The sequence below is a fragment of the Zonotrichia albicollis genome, chromosome 11 (assembly GCF_047830755.1).
Source record: "Zonotrichia albicollis isolate bZonAlb1 chromosome 11, bZonAlb1.hap1, whole genome shotgun sequence".
Taxonomy (NCBI): Eukaryota; Metazoa; Chordata; class Aves; order Passeriformes; family Passerellidae; genus Zonotrichia; species Zonotrichia albicollis.
The window spans coordinates 18,710,748-18,730,080 of NC_133829.1; the positions used below are offsets into that span (position 1 = coordinate 18,710,748).

The 19,333-nt window shown below is 51.0% G+C and overlaps 1 protein-coding gene across 2 annotated transcripts in view; it reads left to right on the forward strand.

The window, feature by feature from the left end:
* The window catches only part of ALPK3 (alpha kinase 3), a 32,726-nt gene that overhangs the window by 11,539 nt on the left and 1,854 nt on the right, over positions 1 to 19,333 (forward strand). For both annotated transcript variants that reach the window (XM_074549709.1, XM_014269386.3), the window contains 11 exons: positions 1,241 to 1,362; positions 7,774 to 7,891; positions 8,880 to 9,879; positions 13,441 to 15,280; positions 16,103 to 16,250; positions 17,286 to 17,413; positions 17,673 to 17,708; positions 17,826 to 18,100; positions 18,426 to 18,514; positions 18,749 to 18,966; positions 19,161 to 19,209. In XM_074549709.1, the coding sequence (XP_074405810.1) occupies positions 1,241 to 1,362; positions 7,774 to 7,891; positions 8,880 to 9,879; positions 13,441 to 15,280; positions 16,103 to 16,250; positions 17,286 to 17,413; positions 17,673 to 17,708; positions 17,826 to 18,100; positions 18,426 to 18,514; positions 18,749 to 18,966; positions 19,161 to 19,209 (4,023 nt within the window). The remainder of the gene's footprint in view (positions 1 to 1,240; positions 1,363 to 7,773; positions 7,892 to 8,879; positions 9,880 to 13,440; positions 15,281 to 16,102; positions 16,251 to 17,285; positions 17,414 to 17,672; positions 17,709 to 17,825; positions 18,101 to 18,425; positions 18,515 to 18,748; positions 18,967 to 19,160; positions 19,210 to 19,333) is intronic.

Consider the following 19,333-nt stretch of genomic DNA (forward strand, 5'->3'; position numbering starts at 1 on the left):
GCAGGTAGAGCATTAGTGGCAGCAGCAGCAGCATCCTGCCTGCAAGCTGGGGCTGCTTGTGGGGCTGGGGTCCTGCTCATGGAACCCTCACCACACCCTCTGAGCCCTTCTGCTCATGGTGCAGCTGTGTCACGAGTGGTTTGGGCATCTGTTCCACCCCTTGCATGCTTCTGGAAGCTGATCACTTGTTTAAGGAATGTCTTTCACTGCTGAAAATTATATAAATAGAGCTGCCAGCTACCAGTTCTCTTGCAGTATTAGCTGTTTCTCCCAGCATCTTTGCACTTGAGACCTTGGGGGCCCCTCTCATGTTGGAAATGTGTAGAGTTTTAATTGCAGAGAGAAAAATTAAATAAGAAGCTCTTCCCTTCCAAGAGCCTCAGCATTATCTGAATGAAAACCCAATTTGAAATTAAATCATTTCCCTTTATTTAAGAAAGCCCAGATTTTCTGGGACCTCTCTCAGTGATGCTGCAGCAGGGTTGGATGAATATGGTGATTTATTGCACTCATAGAACAGTGCTGAAACACCATGGTCTGCTCTTGAGCATTGCAGATTGCACTGTCAGGATAGTTCTGGCTATTTGGGTGTCCCAGCTGAACTCCTGGAGTAGGGAGTGTGAGTGCCTACCTGCAGCAGTAAGGGGTTAATCAGGGAGTTCCTTCCCAGCTAATTCTGGGTTCAGAAAGCTGCTAGCCAGACTCAAATCTTCCTCAGTGAGCTGTCCCACAGCTGGCAGCTTTTCTTCATTCTAAGAGTGCTGCTGTGTTTTAGGAAACATGTGCAATTCACACGTGGCCTGAAATGACTCAAAGTCTTCACAAATAAAAGGAAATCCCAGTGAACAGAACATCTCTTGAAACATTTATGGTTCAGAATTGGGAATTGACTTTGTTAGGTGGAGCTCTAAGCTTGCTGGCTGGCCAAAGAGATGTTTCAGTATAATCAAGAGCTAAAATGGGTCTTCATTCATCCAGAGGGTCGACATTCATTGCCCCAATAGCCCTAAGAGCTAAGACAAAGGGAATGGCTCCCAAATGTCACTTTAAATTGACATTTAGGAGGGAGAAATCAGTCCAATGCCCTGGCACTGGACTGGACTTGTGAGCAGGTGTAGGGATGATGGGAGGGAAGAGGGCATGGACAATGAGAACACAGGCTGCTGAGGTGAGACACAAGGTGGACCCTTTGATTTTTCTGGTGCTTTTATCTCTAAGAAATGCTTCTTGAATCTTCCAGGAGCACCTTCTGCGCAATCATTTCTCAGCTGACGGAGGAAACACAGCCACTATTTGAAACCACTATCAAATCCCGTGCTGTGTCCGAGGACTCTGATGCTAAATTCACGTGCATAGTGACAGGTAACAGTGTCTTCAGTGAATAACCTGGTCCTGCCTCACCTGCTGGACTTGTGCCAGTTAAACTCTGCAGCAAGTGATAACAAGGATAACAAGCCCACCACAAGCAGAGGTTCAGCAATTGCATGGTGATTTTAGCTTCAATTTGAGGGAGGTGGGAAGCACCTGAGTGTGTAAAGAGGCAAAGGCATAAGCTAACATCTCAAACAAGGCAAATGAAAGACCAAAAAATGGGATATGCTGGTTACTGCTTGGACCAGCTACATTTTGTTGTCCTAATCTCTGCTTCTCTAATCCTGGCCTCCATAACTCAGGAATGTGCAGTTTTGAAGACTAAGGCTCTCCTGCTGGAACCAATACTGCTGGCTGTGGATGGTTAGAGCACAGCTACATTTGTATCTGTGATGAACTTCTGTGTCTGTCAACATCTGAAATAAAAGCTGGTCACTGCCCAATGAGCTAAAACCTCCCCTTGGGCAGGAAGGGGTTAAGTCAAGAAGAGGAGGAGGAAGAGGGAGAGGCTGAAAAAGAAGGCTGGTGCTAAAGGCCTTGTGGCATGGCAGCACAAGTAGCTCCTTTGGTGATGAAATTTTATTCTTTAAATATGGAGACTCTAAAACCTCTCAATGTTAACCTCTTGTTAACAGCTCCATGATCCTTCCTGACCTCACCAGTATTAATTACTGCCAGAGGTTACTCAGTGAGAGGCACTTGCAAACAAGTTTGCAAGTTCTGGAAGGAGGAGAGTCTATCCAGTGAGAGCCTCTTAGGCACAAGGACCAAAGCTTTCCTAAGGAAGTCTGATTTGCTGTTAGAAACAGGCTGGAAATAGGGAAGCACAGTCTCAGTCCCTCTGAGAACTGCCAGCTATGAATTCTTGGCTTTTCTCTCATGGATTCCCCTGTTCTGAAGGCTGACCTTCTGACTTACAGGGGTACAACTGATTCATTGATTTTATTGAGGCTTAACTTCAGCAGACCCCTTGTTGCTGCTTCTAGAGCCAAAGAGCGCTGCTAGGAGATGCCTCCAAACCACTTTATTTGGGGAGTCATTAGAAGGGCTCTTCCCAGTTTGAGTTTTCTGGAAGCAAAAGCTTGACATATTGTGCAGTACCATGGAACATGCCATTCTGCAAGTGTCAGAGGTGAGAAAATGTTTAGTTGTGTTGGGAAATCCAGAGTAAAAGTCCTGGCTTATCTCACTGGCTTAAACCTCCACCAGCTGCACCTCTGAGGTTGATGGTTCCTTCTAACAAATTCCATCTCTTCCTGGTGTGTTGCACCAGGCAGAAAACTTGAACCTGGTACTGGCTTCATTTCCTGCTCAAGTATAGGAAATTGTCAATGAGTCTCTTTCAGCATGTGTCACAATATTTTTGTGCTTGGTGAACTAGGTTGGGAGATGTCTCTATGCACTCAGAAATTTTAATGGAAATGAAATGGTTTTAAAATCATTCTTGGACCACCTCTGCCAGATGGGCATCTCCTGTATGTGGTCCTGTGGAGTGCTTTAGGAGCTCAGGATCTCTTTGGGAGAGAGGGGCAGGAGGTGTGGGGCATACCCTGGCTGCAGAGCCTGCCTGGTACGTCAGGTATCCTGCCCTGCCGTGATGTTTGTGTTCAACTGGGAGGCGTTGCTGGGAGCAAGGAAATGGCAGTGGCATCCCTGGCCAGTGACCAGAGTGGAACCAGTTCAGTCCCAGCACTGTGGCTGCAGTCCAGGGACACTTTGATGGAGGCAAAGGGCAGACAGTCACCTGCTCCTGTTTTGACGGTCAAGCCACAAATATGGATGTGTGACCTACAATAGCATCTTACTTTTTTTTTTCTTGATCAATAATGAGAGTTACAGGCTCATCCAACATCTGGGAATACTTGGATTAGGACTTGCTGGGCTGTCCTAGGAACACAGAAGGATGCAAGAGTGTGAAGAACCAATCTCCAGAATGTGATGAGTGGTGCAGGCAGGAAAAAAGCAGGTCAGGCAGAGGCAGATTCCTGTGTGTGGAAGCACAAACTTTCCTTTCCTCCTCATGCCTAGTTCAGCCTGCTGCTGGTGTCCCTGCTATGTCTGATTTGATTTTTTGGGTCAGATCCTGCATCAGTTATGAGATGTTTTCTTTTTTCAGACAAAATTCATTTCGTCTTTTGTTCTCTAAGAGATGTGACAAAGGAAACAAGAACATTTCCATTTACTGTGCAGCTTCATCCCACATCTCTGTGCTTTCCTTGCTGGGTCTGTCTGGACTTCAGGGTCTCAAGGGTCATCACAGCTCATTTGCAGTGGGTGGATACTGGGCTTCTCTCTTCAGAGTGGCCCTTCATGGAGGTGCTGCCACAAGGATTTTCCAGCTTTTTATTTGCTTCTGTGCAGCATTGCCTGGGAAGGAGAGATGTCAGCTGATGAAATGGGGGAAGCTGGATGGAGAGGCCAGGTCTCTGGCTGCTTGTTAGGGAATGACTCCAGCCAGGACAGGTGATGGCTGGATCTAGCCAAGACCATTGTGTGTCAGCACCAGCCCACTGCTGTACAGCTGCCTCTTCAGTGCCATTTCAGCCCTCCTCAGCCAGGTCCAACCCTCTGATCTGGCTTCACAAATCACTGTCTCAGGAGCTTGATCCCATCAGTGCCTCCATGGTTTTATTGCAGAATACAGAGGGGAGAGGGCTCTGCCCATGGCTTGGGGAAGAGAGGTGGGGTAGGCTGAGTAGACAGTCACATGCTTATGGATGCAGTTTTTTATCAGGTTAAAGGAGTTCCACTTGCTGCATTTGTGGTGACCCCCTGAGGGACGTGTTTGAAGGATGAGACTGAAGTGCTTGGATGAAGGATGTCAGGAGACAGGCAGGGGCTGTGAGAGGGGTTTGGGGATGGGATAGTGACTGCAAGAGCAGAGAGTAGCTGCTGGGAGATGAGGAGCTTTGGCTTTGGGGCCCAGGACAAGGGGAGGATGGTGAATGAGCACTGCTCACAGTGCATGGGGAGCTGCTGCTCTGAGTATCTGTCCCTCCTGTCAGCATTGCTAGAAGCTTCCTTGTCCTTGTGTGCTGGAGGGGTTTAAATCCATGAAGCCAGGAAGGGTAACACCTTACCAGGAATTGTATTCCCAAGACTGTTGAAGCCCCTGTGTGTATGTAGCTTGTGTAGAGCAGAAACTGTGGATATTGTTTAATGGTTCTGAACTCAAATCACCTTCCCAAGTTTCAGAAGACTAACTCCCCCTCCTTTCCTGCCCCCAAAAAATAAAAAAAAAAAGAAAGCAACTTGAAATAGAGTTTCTCTGGGTGTTTTGGATAGATATATTCAGAACTGTTCTGGATAGATATTTTAAGAACTGTTTTGGTCACAGTCACTAAGCTTTGAAGACTTCTCAGATTTCGACAGTTTTCTGAAAAAGAATGTTTGATCTAAACCTGGCAATCTCCATGAAAGAATCATCCTTGCTCTGAAAAGTCTCCAGGATGCTGTGGTGGCTGGAGCAGTGCTGCTGGCAGGCACACACACATGCTGGGATGTGGAGCCTCTGGGTGGCTGCTCTGTCTGCAGCTGCAGGGGCCCAGCTGCACGGGGGGCTGCAGCAGGGCAGGGCTGGGATGGATTAGTGTGGATCTGTGGGTGTGTGATGGTGCCTCCATCCATGGATGGAGCCCTCATCCCACTGGGCAAGCTGTGGATGCTGTGCCTGCAGGGGATGCACCGTGCTGGGAATGATGCTTGACTCCTTTAACCCCCACTCTGGACTGGGGGAATTTATTCACTCAGCAGCCCAAAGATGGATGTCAGCAGCAGCTCCCCTCCCTGTGCCAGAGCATTCATCCCTGCCCAGGCATGTTTCCATCTTGGCTCTGGTTACAGCCCCTGGGAAGGGATGGATGATATTTGGACAGGCAGCTGGGGCCACTGTACCTGCGTGGGAGGTGGGAATCCTTTCAGCATCCGCCTGCCTGCAGACTGCAGATCCAGCCAGAGCCTGCCTGCAGCTCTCTTGGGCTGCAGGTGACACTGGTGACACTGTGCAGTGTGAGCTTGGCCTGGCACTGAGCTCTCGTGGCCATGGCTCCTCAGAGGGAGCAGGCAGCCTCAAGGACATGAGTGCTATGAGTCACAGAGAGTTGAAGCTTAGCAGGAGGAAAAGCCTTTCCTCGATGGAAATGGCAGCTCTTTGCAGTGGCAGCTCTTTGCAGTGGCAGCTCTTTCCAATGGCAGCTCTTTCCTTTCCAGCAGATGTCAGCTGGGAATGGAAATCAGCTGTGGAGGCCACGGCAGGGGGGACATCACAGAGCTTCTCGGAAACTGTCAGCTGGCAGTTCCCAGAATGAAGGGCTGTGATTGCTGTTTCTTTGGATGTCAGGAAAATCTACCTGCCAGCTCCCTGCAGGATGGGCTGTGGGGGCATTCTGAAGATCTTGCTTGCAGAGCAGCCCTTGGGAAGGGTTGGATTGCTCTGGGCACAGTTTGAGCTTGTGTATGGAAATTGTTTTGGTCAACTCTGGAGCAGAAAGAATCCACCACAGGCTCATTCAGCCCAGGCTCCTGCTGCCAATATTTATTGTTTTATGAAAAATATAAGCAGCAGTCAACCCCTGGTGGTCCTATCACTGGAATGCTCTCATAGCTTTCTCCAGTTTGCAGTTCAGGGCTAATTTTCTTCACCCTCAAGTACCTGAGGGCCTTGCATGTCTCTAGAAACTGGTTTGGGGGGTCAGGGCAGGAGCAAGGAACGGGCTGTGACAAGAGTGGGGCAGAGGGGGAGGACAGAGAGCCTTGTGGAAGGGTGTTGGGAGAAAGTCATGGCTTGGCTTCCTGTAGAAGAGGAGAAATGAGGCACTACCCAACAGAAAGCCAAAGCTGCTGATGGCAGCAGTGGGAGGGGATTGAGGCAGCAAAGCACGTGGGAGATGTACAGACTGCAGGGATGTGGGGCAGTGCAGAGTAAGACCTTAGAGAAGGAGGAACAATAGGGTAAAATCCAGTCTGTGGGTGTCTGGGCTATGGGGGTTGATGCTTCTCATAGAGGAGGACAGGAAAGAAAAGCTGCTGAGACTTCTCTTCCCAGCCCTGTCTGGTCCCAGTGGACACTGAGGAGCCACCACAGGCAAGGGGTGGGCACAGGGGAGCCAGAGCAGTACAGGAGGAGATTTGGCATATGCTGCTTTTCTGGGCAAAGGCATGTTGGATTGGCCAAAGCCTGGGTGAATTCCTGCTGATGGGTCTCTGCTCCTGGACTCTCAGTCCTGCTCTAGGACCTTCATGAGAGCAGGAGCTCAGGCATTGCTATGGGCTGACAGCATCTTTGGCTGGTGCGAGGAGGACAGTTGAGGTCCTGGTTGGCCTTGAAACCTGTGGTTTGGTATCCAGAGAGCACCTTGTCCCTGCTTTCTCATTACTCCAGATCCATTGGGTTGGGACCCTTTGGATATTCCTGGAAAGCCCTCATCAGCCCCATGCCTGGGATGTTCATGGGAGCTGACCCTTGCCACGTTCTGGGGTGCTGTGGGTGATCCTTGGGGTCTGGTGGAGTTGAGGAGAGTGCTGGACTCCTTCCTTTGGCCCCACAGAAAGCCTGCAGGGACATTTGCAGCAGAGAAGGTCCTGAGCATTCCTATAGCCTTTACCCATGGCAGGATGTGATCACTGACACTCTGATCCCATGCCCTGAGGGTCAGCTTGGCTGGGTGGTGAGCCCTGAGTGAGGTGCAGGAACCTCTGCTGGCTGCTGGCTCGAGCAGTCTTTGCATGAAAACTGCACTTAATGTGAACTAGAGCTGCTGTCAGTGAGCACTGAGGGCTGTGGCTAGCACTGGTCCATATGGGACTCACATGCTGATCCAACACCTCTGCAAGTGGTGGAGAACGTGGCTGTGTGCCCAGCCAGCCTGCCAGCCAGCCAGTCACACACATCATGATGTCATTCTACTGAAAAGGCAGGTGACATCTGTTGTCAAGTGACATTTGTAGGACACTGAGCTGACTGTGATGCAATCAAGGTTGTTTCTGTTCAGTGGAAAGTTTCAGATCAGCTTACAGGCTGTGACACTGTGCAAAATGCTGTGAGCTCCATGGAGGGGCCTGTTGTCCAGCCACAGCCTTGGCCCCTTCAGAACACCCCTGTTCACATAAAAGTGACGGCATGCTCACCTTCTCCCAGCCAGCGTTACAGGAGACGAGCGTGTGATCCACTCCCTCTGTTCAGGAATGAAGTGCTGGGATTTTTTCCTCAAAAATAGCCCTATTCCTAGGAGTGATAAAAGTCTGAGATAAGCCCATTAAGTTTCCACTGTTTCTGTTGTGCCATTTAGGAACGTGGTGAGCCCAGAATAGCATCTGTGCTGGTGTGCTGCTGCTGATACCGTGCTGTCTGTGCTTCTGTGTGGAATGTTTCACTCTTTGATGTCCCCTCCCTGTCCTCCCCAGGGTACCCACAGCCCGAGGTGACGTGGTACAAGGATGATGAGGAGATGGATCGCTACTGTGGCTTGCCCAAGTACGAGATATTCCGTCATGGAAACCGCCACACCCTGCAGCTCTACAAGTGAGTAAAGGAGCTGCAGAGTGCCTGGGCTTGCTGATGGGAGCTCTGAGTGTGTTGTCAGAGGCTGGATAAGCTGTCAGCAGTGATAGCCCCCCACCACTTGGCTCGCCCCTTCTGCTCCCCACTGTGAGTTCAGAGCTGGCCCTTCCCCTCCAGCTGTGGCTCCTCAGTCACACCAGTATGAGATCCATTACTGCTGGAAGCAAGAGGAAGGGAAGAAGGAATCCCTCTCTCTGGAACCTTCCAGTGCTGAGCATTAGGTATGACAAAGGTGAGCAAGGGGAAAGCACTATCTGCCTCCAAGATGATGGTCAAGGGAGTCAACTTTCTGGAGAGCCAAGCATACCTTGAATCCTGAATTTGAGATATCAGGTGTGGCACTGACTGAAAATGCAGAATATCAGTGTTGCTGATAGTCCTGCCGTCCTTGTGCTTGTGGCCTAAGCTTTTCTGCTCTCCCAGCTGTGCTCCAGGTGTCCATCAGAGGCTGGCTCACCTCTTCCAGGAGCAGGGATCTCTGTGGGTCAGGCGTCCTCAGGGGGTGACAATAGGGATGCAGGCAGGTGCTTGTAGTGCCTGTGACAGGGGGTGGGAAGACTTTGGTAATAGGGTGGGGTAGAGGAAGAGTAGGAATGTGTTGTGGGCTGTGTAGAGCTGAGAGGAAAAGATCCTGCAGAGGACTCTGACCAAGAACAATTGGGAAGCCTGGTGCTGCCTGTTCTCCTCCATCACAGCCCTCATACCAGAGTTACAGCCCAGGGTGGAGCTAGGACAAATTTATCATAAAACTTGCTTGTTTATTAAAGTGGAGAGCAGGCAGAGCCAGGGTGGGAGGCCAGCCCAAGGCCTCCAGATGTCCTGTGGGCTCCTCATGGGCCACATCTTCTGCACTCTGTGGAGCAAGAAGTAGGAGAACATGCATGCCTGTGAGTCCAGCAGGCATCCTGAGGAGGATGGGTAGGTCTCACACACAGCTTTTGATTTCCAGGTGCCGAGAAGAGGATGCAGGCATTTACCAGGCCTCAGCTAGAAATAACAAAGGCATCGTGTCCTGCTCCGGTGTGCTGGAAGTGGGAACCATGACGGAGTTCAAAATCCATCAGAAGTGGTTTGACAAAATCAAGAGAAAGGCTGAAGAAAAGATGCAAGAAATAGAACAAGGCAAGAAACGAGGAAAAGAAAATGTGGAGGTGGAGAAGTTGCAAGGAATGAGCCCTGAACGGCTCCAGAGGAAGCGGAGGCTGGCTCGAGATCAGAACCTCCGCTCAGGAGACTCTTCGTGGGAGAAGGAAGACACAGCCAAAGTGCATGTGGCAGATTCACAGTCCAGGTTACACAAGGATATTGCTGAGACAAAGGAGCAGCCACTCAGTGCGGTGCCAGGCTTCCCAAACAAACTGGTGGCACCTCTGAAAGCAGAGGTGACCACCAATGGAGATGCCACTTTGGAAAGTGGGGAGGAGAACGGGAACAGCTTTCTCACGTACATCTATGAGACAGTGGAGGACTTGGCAACCAAGCCAGGGGCAAAAGACTCTGCAGCTAAAAAGAAAAAGAAGGTGGAGGCTCCTTCAGCACCAAAACAGGAGGTTTCTAAGCGAGAAGAAAGTGGGAGAGACAGGGCCAATCAGTCTTCAAATCCCAGGTTTGCTCCTCCTGTCCCCTTACGCAGGAACGCGCGTTTGCGAGCAGCAAGTGATCAAGAAGTGGAAACCAGTCCAAAACTCAAAGAGCCTGGCAAAGCTGTGAAACAGGACATTAAACCCAATGATGACATGTACTTCTCTCTAAAGGACATGTATTTTGATAGGCAAGTGAAGCCAGCAGCAGGGAAGGAGGAGGTGGGAGCCAAGGACGAGGCCGGGAGTCCGGCTGCCCTGCAGCCTGTGGCAGCCAGCAGACAGACAGAGGATGCTCCACTGGCCCCTGAGGTGTTGGAGGGCCAGAGAGGCCAGCAGCAAGAACAGAAGTTGGAGGGAAACAAAGAGGTAACTAGGAGAGACAGCAGCCAACGCAGGGGTGGCAGCAAGAAAATATCTGTGCTGTGCATTTATGTTGTGGCACTGGGAGGCTCCATGTACACTATGGGATCTGCTGCCCAGGCTCTGCAGGTCTCCACTGGTGAAAGCACCCAGGAGGGCTCTTTGGATTTTGTGAGCCCAGACAGCAGAGCTTCCACCCCATCTCCAAGCAAATGTCAGCTGAGGTGGTGAGAGATGTAAGTCGGGGCCACTCGAGCAGCTGGTCCCGGTGGCCTGGGGCTCTCCGGTTTAATCAGCAGGCTGACCTCATGCGGAATGTTTGCAGATCAGGTCGGCAGGGAGCACTGAATGGGTATTTATAGCTGGCAGTGAGTGCCTTGTGATGGCATCTGCTCAGTTTAACAAGGGACCTTTAGTTAAGGAGCCCCCCATGCAGATGAGGTACCAGTGAGCTGCACCCTCAGGGCCTCGAGTTTTGTTTACAGTGCAACGTGGATCCAGTAGGTCTGGACTATTTTTTTCACCCATCCCTGTTGGGAAAACTCTGTTGGGAGACTCGTTTTGGTGGTGATGAGGTGCTAGGGCACAGCACCTGCTTCTGACCCTCAGAGCATCTCTTAGTCAGCTGCTATTTTTGTCGCTTAACCTGAAGTATTTGCCATGAAAATATTAGACTGGAAGCGACTGGACTAATTTCCCTCCATTTTTCTTTAATGACCCCTTCTATCATAAAGGATTCTCTGAGTCCAGTTTGCAGGTGCTGGCAGGATCTGGAGTTTGGTCTGTGGTAGGTGCACACTTTCAGCAGAGACAAGGCTCTGGGTGCAGCACCTCTCACTTGGGAGGTAATGCATGTATTTCAGAACGTGGAAAAATCCACAATGCATAAGGGACTGATGGGTGCTCCAGTGGAAAAAAAAAATCGCTTCTTTCTCTCTTAAATTTCGTTAAATCCATTGGTGGATGCAGCTTTGCTGTGTTCTGCAGTGCTCACCTGGTTTCTGGCCTTGCTGCTGCACAGTGCTGTGAACTCATCTTCATCCTGACCCACCAGGATCACATACTGCTGCAGAAATTATTGCTGGTCAGGCCAGCCCATGGCAAAGCCATTTGTTCTCCCCTCTGTGCTCATTTTAACAGCTCTGGCTCTCAAAAAAGATGGAAAAATGCTGGTGTGCAGCAGGCTTGGGCTGTCATCCCTGAGCCTTTGACATGCATCAAGATTTTTTTTCTCTTTAAAAGCCTCACAGAGGGAAAACTGTGACTTGTCAGCTGGTGTGCCAGTGAGGAGACAAAAGGGAATGCTTCTGATTTGAATTTGAATGCTTCAGCTTGTTGGTGCTGCTGGGGAAAGTCATCAGGCTTTTGTGAGAGCAAATAAGCTGGTTTAAAGCCTTTAAGGCAGATTCCAGGCATGTTTCAGGATATTTTCACCCCTCAGGACAGGGGTTACTTGTCTATTTATTTTTTATTCTTTTTCTTAAAAAAGAAAGGTCATAGGTGAGTGTTTTCCTAGCCTTGGGACATAGCTGGGCCTTATGCTCAGGACTTCTCTTCTGAGCTGGATTTATCTGTAGCAAAAAGCCAGAGTGTACCCAGGCTCTGAACATCATCCTCTATGAGAGCAAAGAAACTAGTTTTGCATGGTAATCACTCTTGCCTAAATTTTAAACTGATGATTTGATTATATTTCTTGGATTTTATGGGTAGGAACAGCCTCTAATGATGCTTCCCCCACTCCAGCCCTTCAATACTCATGCCCTAAGAGTTAGAGAAGAACTTAGAAAAAGGGCATGGAGTAACAGGACATGGGGGAATGGCTTTCTACTGTCAGAGGGAAGGGTCAGATGGGATATTGGGAAGGAATTCTTGGCTGAGAGGGTGGTGAGGCCCTGGCACGGGCTGCCCAGAGCAGCTGTGGCTGCCCCATCCCTGGAAGTGCTCCAGGCCAGGTTGGATGGATCTTGGAGCAACTGGGATAGTGGAAGGTGTCCCTGCCCATGGCAGGGGATGGAATGAGATGAGCTTTGAGATCCCATCCAGCCCAAACCATTCTATTTATTTGCTTGGGAATGGGCTTGCTGAGGGAATGGTGCTACCTTTCCTCTTTTCCCCAAGCTACAAAAATGAAGCAAAAGCAGCACAAAAAAAGTGCCACAGCCCTCCTTTCCCATGGTGTTTATTTTGGGGGCTTAAGGCTCAAGTCAAAAACCTCTGAAGAAAATCCTTAGCAGCAGATCCTCCAGGCTGGAAGGGGGTCCTGTGGTATTTTCAGGGTCCCCAGATGAAGGAAGGAAATGATGAATCTGACTCCATGTTCTTAGAAGGCTAATTTATTATTATATTATATTATATTATATTATATTATATTATATTATACTATATTATGCTATACTAAATCTATACTAAAGAATAGAGAAAGGATACAGACAGAAAGCTTAACAAGATACTTTGAAGGCTAGTTTATTATTATATTAATTAATGTTCTTAAAAGGCTAATTTATTATCCTATTATGCTATACTAAAACTATAATAGAGAAAGGATACAGACAGAAGGCTAAAAGATAATAGAGAAAAAGTTGTGACTCTCTCTAGCCTCAACACAGCTGGACCATGATTGGTTGTTAAGTTAAAACAATTCAATGTGTCAGATAAATCTGCAACCACATTCCAAAGCAGCAAGACACAGGAGAAGCAAATGACATAATATTGTTTTCCTTTCTCTCTGAGGCTTCTCAACTTCCCTGGAGAGAAATCGTGGGCAAGGAGGATTTTTCAGAAAATGTGATGGTGACAGGGTCCCATTGTGGGCATGCCCTGTCCCTGTGCCATTGTCCTGGTGATGCTCCCAGAGTGTGCACCACGGAATCACTGCCTTCCTTACAAAAATAGGCTGTGCTCCTTGGCTGGAGGATTGGGGCAGTTCTCCTCAGGACAAAGCTTGGCCATCACAGCAGGCAGCTCGCTGACACGTCTGCTGGGTGCAGCTGCGGTCGGAAACATTTGAGCTTCCCAAACGTCAGAGAAACAGAATGGCTGAATAGTGCTGATAACGTCAGGGTGTATGGTTTCCCTATAAATCATTTGGGCAGCCTCATCCTGATAGAGTGTGACATGCCAGCTGCCCCATCTCACAGGGCACTTAGGGGAGCGCTCAGTCTGCAGAAACATCAGGGGAATTATGCAAGGTGTCAGCAGTGGCTGGTAAAAATGGGAAAGTTTTGCTCTTTGGGAAGGCACAGTCAGAGGAGATTGGATTAAAGGCCACTGAATGATTTAGAAAAGCAGATCTCTTGCCTTTCTGCACAGCAGGGGTGTTGAAAGGCAGAAGGGCTGGAGCTGATTGAAAGAAGAAACATTTTGTACAGCCTGACAGGTGGGACCCACTCCTGTGGGAAGATGATGAAACAGAAGACCCTGGATGACAGAGTAACACTGGTATCAGGGTAATTCCCGTGATTCAAGAAGTTGGGCAGTGCTGTATGGTACAGGTGGCCCACAAATACAACTGCACAGACCCAGGCAGTAACATGATGCTAATTTCCTTCCTTTTTTTTTTTTAACTAGGTTGCAGCAAGAGTTGGACAGTCTCCTGGTGACCTAAAGCATCCAGTGTCCAGTCCAGCCAGAGAGACCAGTCAGCAAGGCAGTAAGCTAGAGGAGGTCAGGAAAGAGGTGCCTGCTTGCCAGGAAACCAGGGGGGCTGTGAAAAGGACAAATCCTCGGTTTAGGCCTCAGGAGCCACCAAAGCCACCAGCACGTTCTGCAGACCGTGTGCAGTCTGGCAAGGAGCACCCACCCCCCAGGAAACAGGCAGAAAGACATTCCCATGCACTTGAGGACAGAGAGACTCAGCAAGGACTGTTAAATCAAGAGAACAAAAGCCAAGGTGGGGAAGAGTCATTGCTAAAAAATTTGACTCCTCCAGAACCTGGAGAAAACACTGCTCTTGAACAAATTCCATGTCAGACAGTCAAGGATGGGAAGAGCAAAGAGGCAGGAGCAGAGCTGTCTGGGAGCCATCCTGGTGTGAGGACAGGAGGGAGTGGAGCAGCAGAGCCATTTGGGGCTGTGCACAGGGAGGCAGCAGGGACACCTTTGGGCCATCAGAACACCCAAAATGAAACAGCAGCTCCTGCTTCAGTTCCTCTTGCCAAGGAAGAGCCGCCCCCTGCTCCTGCAGTGAGGCCATCAGGGGCTCAGGAGGCACTGCTGGCATCCAACAGAAGCCCAGGGGTAGAGGCCACTGCAGGAGAGGTCCCATCTGGAGCCCAGCTGCTGCCTCCCACCAGAGGAGGAGCGGAAATCACGACGACAGCTGGATCTGCCCCACGAGAGATGTTTCCAGCCATCACTTCAGAGGAGGAGAAGGCCAAGCCAGTACCCATGGGACCTCAAGGGAAGGAGGGAGGACTCCTGACAGCCACAGCTCCATGCCAGGAGCCAGCAGCATCTTCAGGGACTTGGGAAGGAGTCTCTGAGGTTCAGCCACAGGTACCGCTGGTCCTGCCCGGCTCTGAGAGATCTCAGGAGATGTCTGTGGAGGAGAAAATGCAGCACAAAAACCTGGTTTCCTCCTTAAAGAATTACCTGCTGCTACTTCTAAAAATGTCAGATAGCAGTAAGGATGCCACAAAAGGGGACACTGACTCTGGGGACACGGAGCAGCCGAATGCAGGGGAAGGCATGATCCCAGAGATAGGCATTGCTGGCCTCAGCCCTCGCACCTCAAGGAAAGTTTTGGAAAAAGTACAAAACAACCAGCTCTTCCAGACAGCAGAGAACTTGCCTCTGACCCCCAGGACATCCAGACGGATCACAGGAATGATTAATGAGGAGTTTGTCACCAGCCAGGAGATGCTGGCTTGCAGGCCTGTGCCTCCAAAGAGACGCACCTGGGGGGCTCCTGAGGCCGAGGGGCCACCCCCACTCTCAGTGCCCTCCATCGTGGTGGGCAGCGTGCCCACAGCAGGAGTGGCTCCTCATCTATCTGATTTGCCTCCAGTGAGCTCTGAAGAGAGCCCTGCTGACCCTCTGCCAGTGCTACCTTGTGCCACACCAGAAGAGCTGGCTTTGGGGGCCCGGCGCAAAATATACCTGCCAAAACCCAAACAGGTGGGGCTGGAGGAGGAGGCAACCCCAGAGAGCCTGGGCCACACAAGAAGCCCGACTGTTTCACCACGGCAGTCCAGGAAGAATGCATCCCTGTTGCATTCTCCTGCCCCAGCTCCATCCTCTCCCTCAGAGCAGTGCTCTCCAACCCTCACGAGGAAGATGGACACCTTGGAGGTTCCTAAGCTGTACGAGGAGCCTGCAGGTGACACCGGTGGTGACAAAGAGGTCCCTGGAGATGCTAAGCCGGAAGCACAGCCAGCAGAGTCCCAGAGTACTAATAACCCATTTAAAGGTGAGGGAAGAGAGAATCCCCATGAAGCTCGTTCCATTGTTGCCTACAAAGGGAGCCAGTAATAGTCAGCTGGAGCCACATGAGTTTAGTACATTTGTAGGGTTTTCAGCATCAGCCTTTGGCTGTGTGAAAGCCAAAAGTCTCCCTTGAGACTTCTATCCCAGTGCAGGGAGGGATGAGGAATGCAAGAGGCAGCAGTTCTGACACTGGCAGCTGTCTCTTACAGCCTGGGCTTCCCCAGCTTCAGGGATCATAGAATACTCTTGGTTTTGGTCTCTGTGTTCTGAGCCTCATCCAGTCTGATGCTGGTTGGGGATCCTGACTTACCTGATTGAGTGGAAAGTGTCCCTCCTCATGGCAAGAGGTGGTCTTTAAAGTCCCTTCAAACCCAAACTGTGATTCCATGACTCAGTGGGCATCACAGGGCACACACTCCTCTTCCGTGTCTGTGGCCAGTGCTAATTTGATTCCTTGTGGCATTGAATTGAAAAAGGCATAATCCTGGGGTCGAAGGAACCAGATGATACTTTCACAGGAATCAGCACTCTTGCAAAGGGTAACCATGATAGTGGTTTTCTGCCTTTCCTCTGTACAGGCCTCACTGGGTATTGCAGTGCTGCAACGTTGAGCAAATTTGTACCACTTGTATCCCATCTCTTTATCCCAGTGGAGCTCTGAGACCTTCCCTGGGAAGGCAGAGTTACACGTGCTGACATACCCGTGATGCCCAAAGCCCTGAGCAGCAGTATGGATGTAGGCTGGCTGTCCCCAGAGCTGCAGCCAGCACTCTGTGTCTCACCACCCACCTTTTTGCACCCTCAGCTCCACAGGTGGTCCGTAAGATCAGGGCAGAACAATTTTCTGATGCATCAGGAAACCTGAAACTTTGGTGCCAGTTCTTCAATATACTGAGTGATTCCAAGCTGACGTGGTACAAGGACGAGATCCCTGTGGCTGAAGCCCAAAGGAGGTAACCTGTCAGTTCCACATTGTCACCTGTCACATCCTGCTCCTTGCCCTGCTGGGTGAAGGTGTCACTCTTGCTAAGGCAGCATGGGAATCTCGGTGCATGGCACAGTGCATTGTGCACTTCATCATATCAGTGTCCACACAGGGAAGGATTGCCAGATAGGGAGTTGCTGACAAATTTATCTTATTGATGCTCCATCTGGAGTGTCTGCTTTGGGTACCCAAACCTTGGGGAGGGCAGAAAAGGTGTTATACCCATCACAAAAGTCAAGAGCTGGATGTGAACTGCAAAACTGGGACCTCAAAGGATCCACGTGAGGGTGGCAGCCTCTCAGCAGAGCTGGGAGGGTCTTCCATGCAACCACCACTGGGAAAAAGCAGCTCTGGCTGTGCCCTCTCTATCCCTGGGCATTGCCCTTGCACAGGGATAGTTCAGATATGATAGTGCATATTCAGACAGCTGGGTGGCTGGTTTTATCTTTTGGGTCTGCTATGAGGAGCAAACCCAGAGGATTTGTGTAGGAGCATCATCCACATCAGTTAGGATTTGCCTGATGCCATTGGTGTCCCCTGAGCTCCCTTTATAGTGAGTGGATGGTAAGTTAGGTGATTCTGGGGCAGAAATTGTCTCCTGGGGCAGATGTTTGAGATGGGCAGGAGTGGCCATTGCCTTCCAGCAAACCAGCCTGCTCAGCCAGTGGGTCTCAGGATGAGGGTCCCACCTCTCCTCTCTGTGAAGCCCTGACCCAGCTTCACTCAGGGACAAGTACCTTTATCAGTCTGTAGCCCAATCCCAGCCAGATTTTCCAGGGCTTGTGTGGAGGATAAGCATCTCTGTTTGTACTCCCACAGGGCAGGACTCCTGGTGCTGTGACATGCTGGGGGAACAGCTGGGCTGCCCTTGGGATGGCTTTGTTTGTAGCCTTCCTCCATCTCCCCAAGGGCAGGATGTTGCCCACCCACAGTGCCTGTCACAGGGCCCCCGTGTGGCCCCACCACCACACGGGGATGTGGCCATGCTCCATTTCTTTTGCAGTGCTGGTGATGAGGGCCAGGCAGCTTTGGCTGTTGTGCAGGCATCCCAGAAGGACTGCGGGGTCTATCGGTGTGTGATCAGCAACGAGTACGGCACCGACTCCACAGATTTCCTGCTCAGCCCAGAAGGTGAGGAGCCCTCAGCAGCCTCTCACAGCTTCCTGGGTGTGCCATGGGGTGGTGTGGCCAACTGCAGAGAAGGCTTGGTGCCAGGCTGCAGTGGGGGAGCCTTGGCATGTTCTGTATCCACGCCTCTGTGAGGTGCTTTTGCCTCTGTGGGCCAACTGATTCCCACCATCCTGCCTGCCATCCCTAGCTGTGCAAGTGCATGGGGCAAGGTGGGATCATGGCAGGACCTTGACACCTCGTTGCTTTTTGTCTCCTCTAGTGTTGTCAGGATTTATCCTGCGGGAGGAGATTGAAGGTAAGGGCCACGTGCTGAGCTGTGACTCTGCCCCTTGCTGAGTGGGGCAGGCAGCTCTGGGGCAGAAGCAGGACGTGCCCATGCTGTCCCCTCCTCACCAGCTCTTCCTCCCACCAGTTGGAGAGGAGATCGAGATGACACCCATGGTGTTTGCCAAGGGTTTGGCTGATGCAGGCTATTGGGGGGATAAGCTCTTCGGGCGCGTGGTCAGCGAGGACCTGGAGGTGGGCGCCGGTTTCCTGCGCAAGGCCTGCCGTGCCAGGGCCATCTACGGCCTGGAGCCCATCTTCGAGTCCGGCCACACCTGCGTCATCAAAGTGCACAACTTCATCGTCTTTGGGACCAAGAATGAGAACAGCCTCGTCGAGAAGAACTATGATATCACCATCCAGGTGGGCATCCTTGTGGGCCATCATCCACCTTTCTCCCTCCCACCCTCCCCACCTGTGTATGAGTTGGTCCCCAGACAGTCCCCAGCTCTGTGCCCATCTTTGCTATTTCCTTCCACTTTTGGAATGCTCTGGGGTGCTCTAGCCAGGGGACTGGACATGTCCTTGCCATTCTTAGCTTCAGCTCTTCCATCTGAGCAATGTGGAGTTGCCCAGGACTTTCCCATCACCCTTTGACCACCAGGACAGGGAAACAATTGGCAGTGGTCCCAGGGAGGCAGTCGTGCATGATGGAACAGGTTCTTGACTCCTCTGTTTGCACTTCCAGGAATGTAAAGTCCAAAACTCCAGTCGTGAGTACTGCAAGATCTTTGCTGCTGAGGCACGAGCAGTCCCTGATTTTGGAGCAGTGCCTGAGTAAGTGATGTGCTGCACCTCCACTGGCTTAATGCCCTGGCAGAGCATTGCAGGGGACGGTGGGAAGCTTCCCTGTGGGTGTTGGGGCATCCCAAAGACAGTGCACTCTACTCCCACAAATGGAAGGGATACTGGGAGGAAGGCAAGTGCCAGGGTTGCAGACTGTGGTGTGAATCTCCACTTGCAGAGGAGGGGAGCTCACCATGCTGACATTGTCTGTGAACTCCCACACAGGATAATTCCTCTGTACCTGATTTATCGTCCGGCCAACAACATCCCTTATGCCACAATGGAGGAGGACCTTGGCAGGCCCTGTGAGCAGTACTGTGTCACTGAGAGAGATGGCAGCTTGGTGGCACGAGGCACCTCGGAGATTGTGCTCAAATGCTGCACCTTCCAGCACTGGGTTTACCAGTGGACAAATGGAAACATCCTCGTGACTGACATGGAAGGTAAGGGGATCTCCTGTGTGGTGCCCATGGCCCATCACCCCCCTCCAGTCTGGAAAGAAAGAAAAGCCCAGGCTTGCCTTCCTGCCCCTCTCCCACCCCATGCCATGGAACCCTCTACCCAGGGCAATGACCTGTCCTTGGTACTGGTGGCTGTCCTTCCCTGGACAGAGACTGGTTGTCCTCTTAAATTACAGGAGTGGGCTGGAAGTTGACCAATGTGCGGATCGCTACCAACCTGAAAGGGTGAGTGACTTCCAGCTCTGGAGCTGGGTGGCCCTGGCTGTCCCCAGGTCTGCCATGGTGGGAACCGTGGTCAGGCTCCATCCTCACCTCTGTGCCCTGGTGGGACATCTCCTGGTGCAGAGCA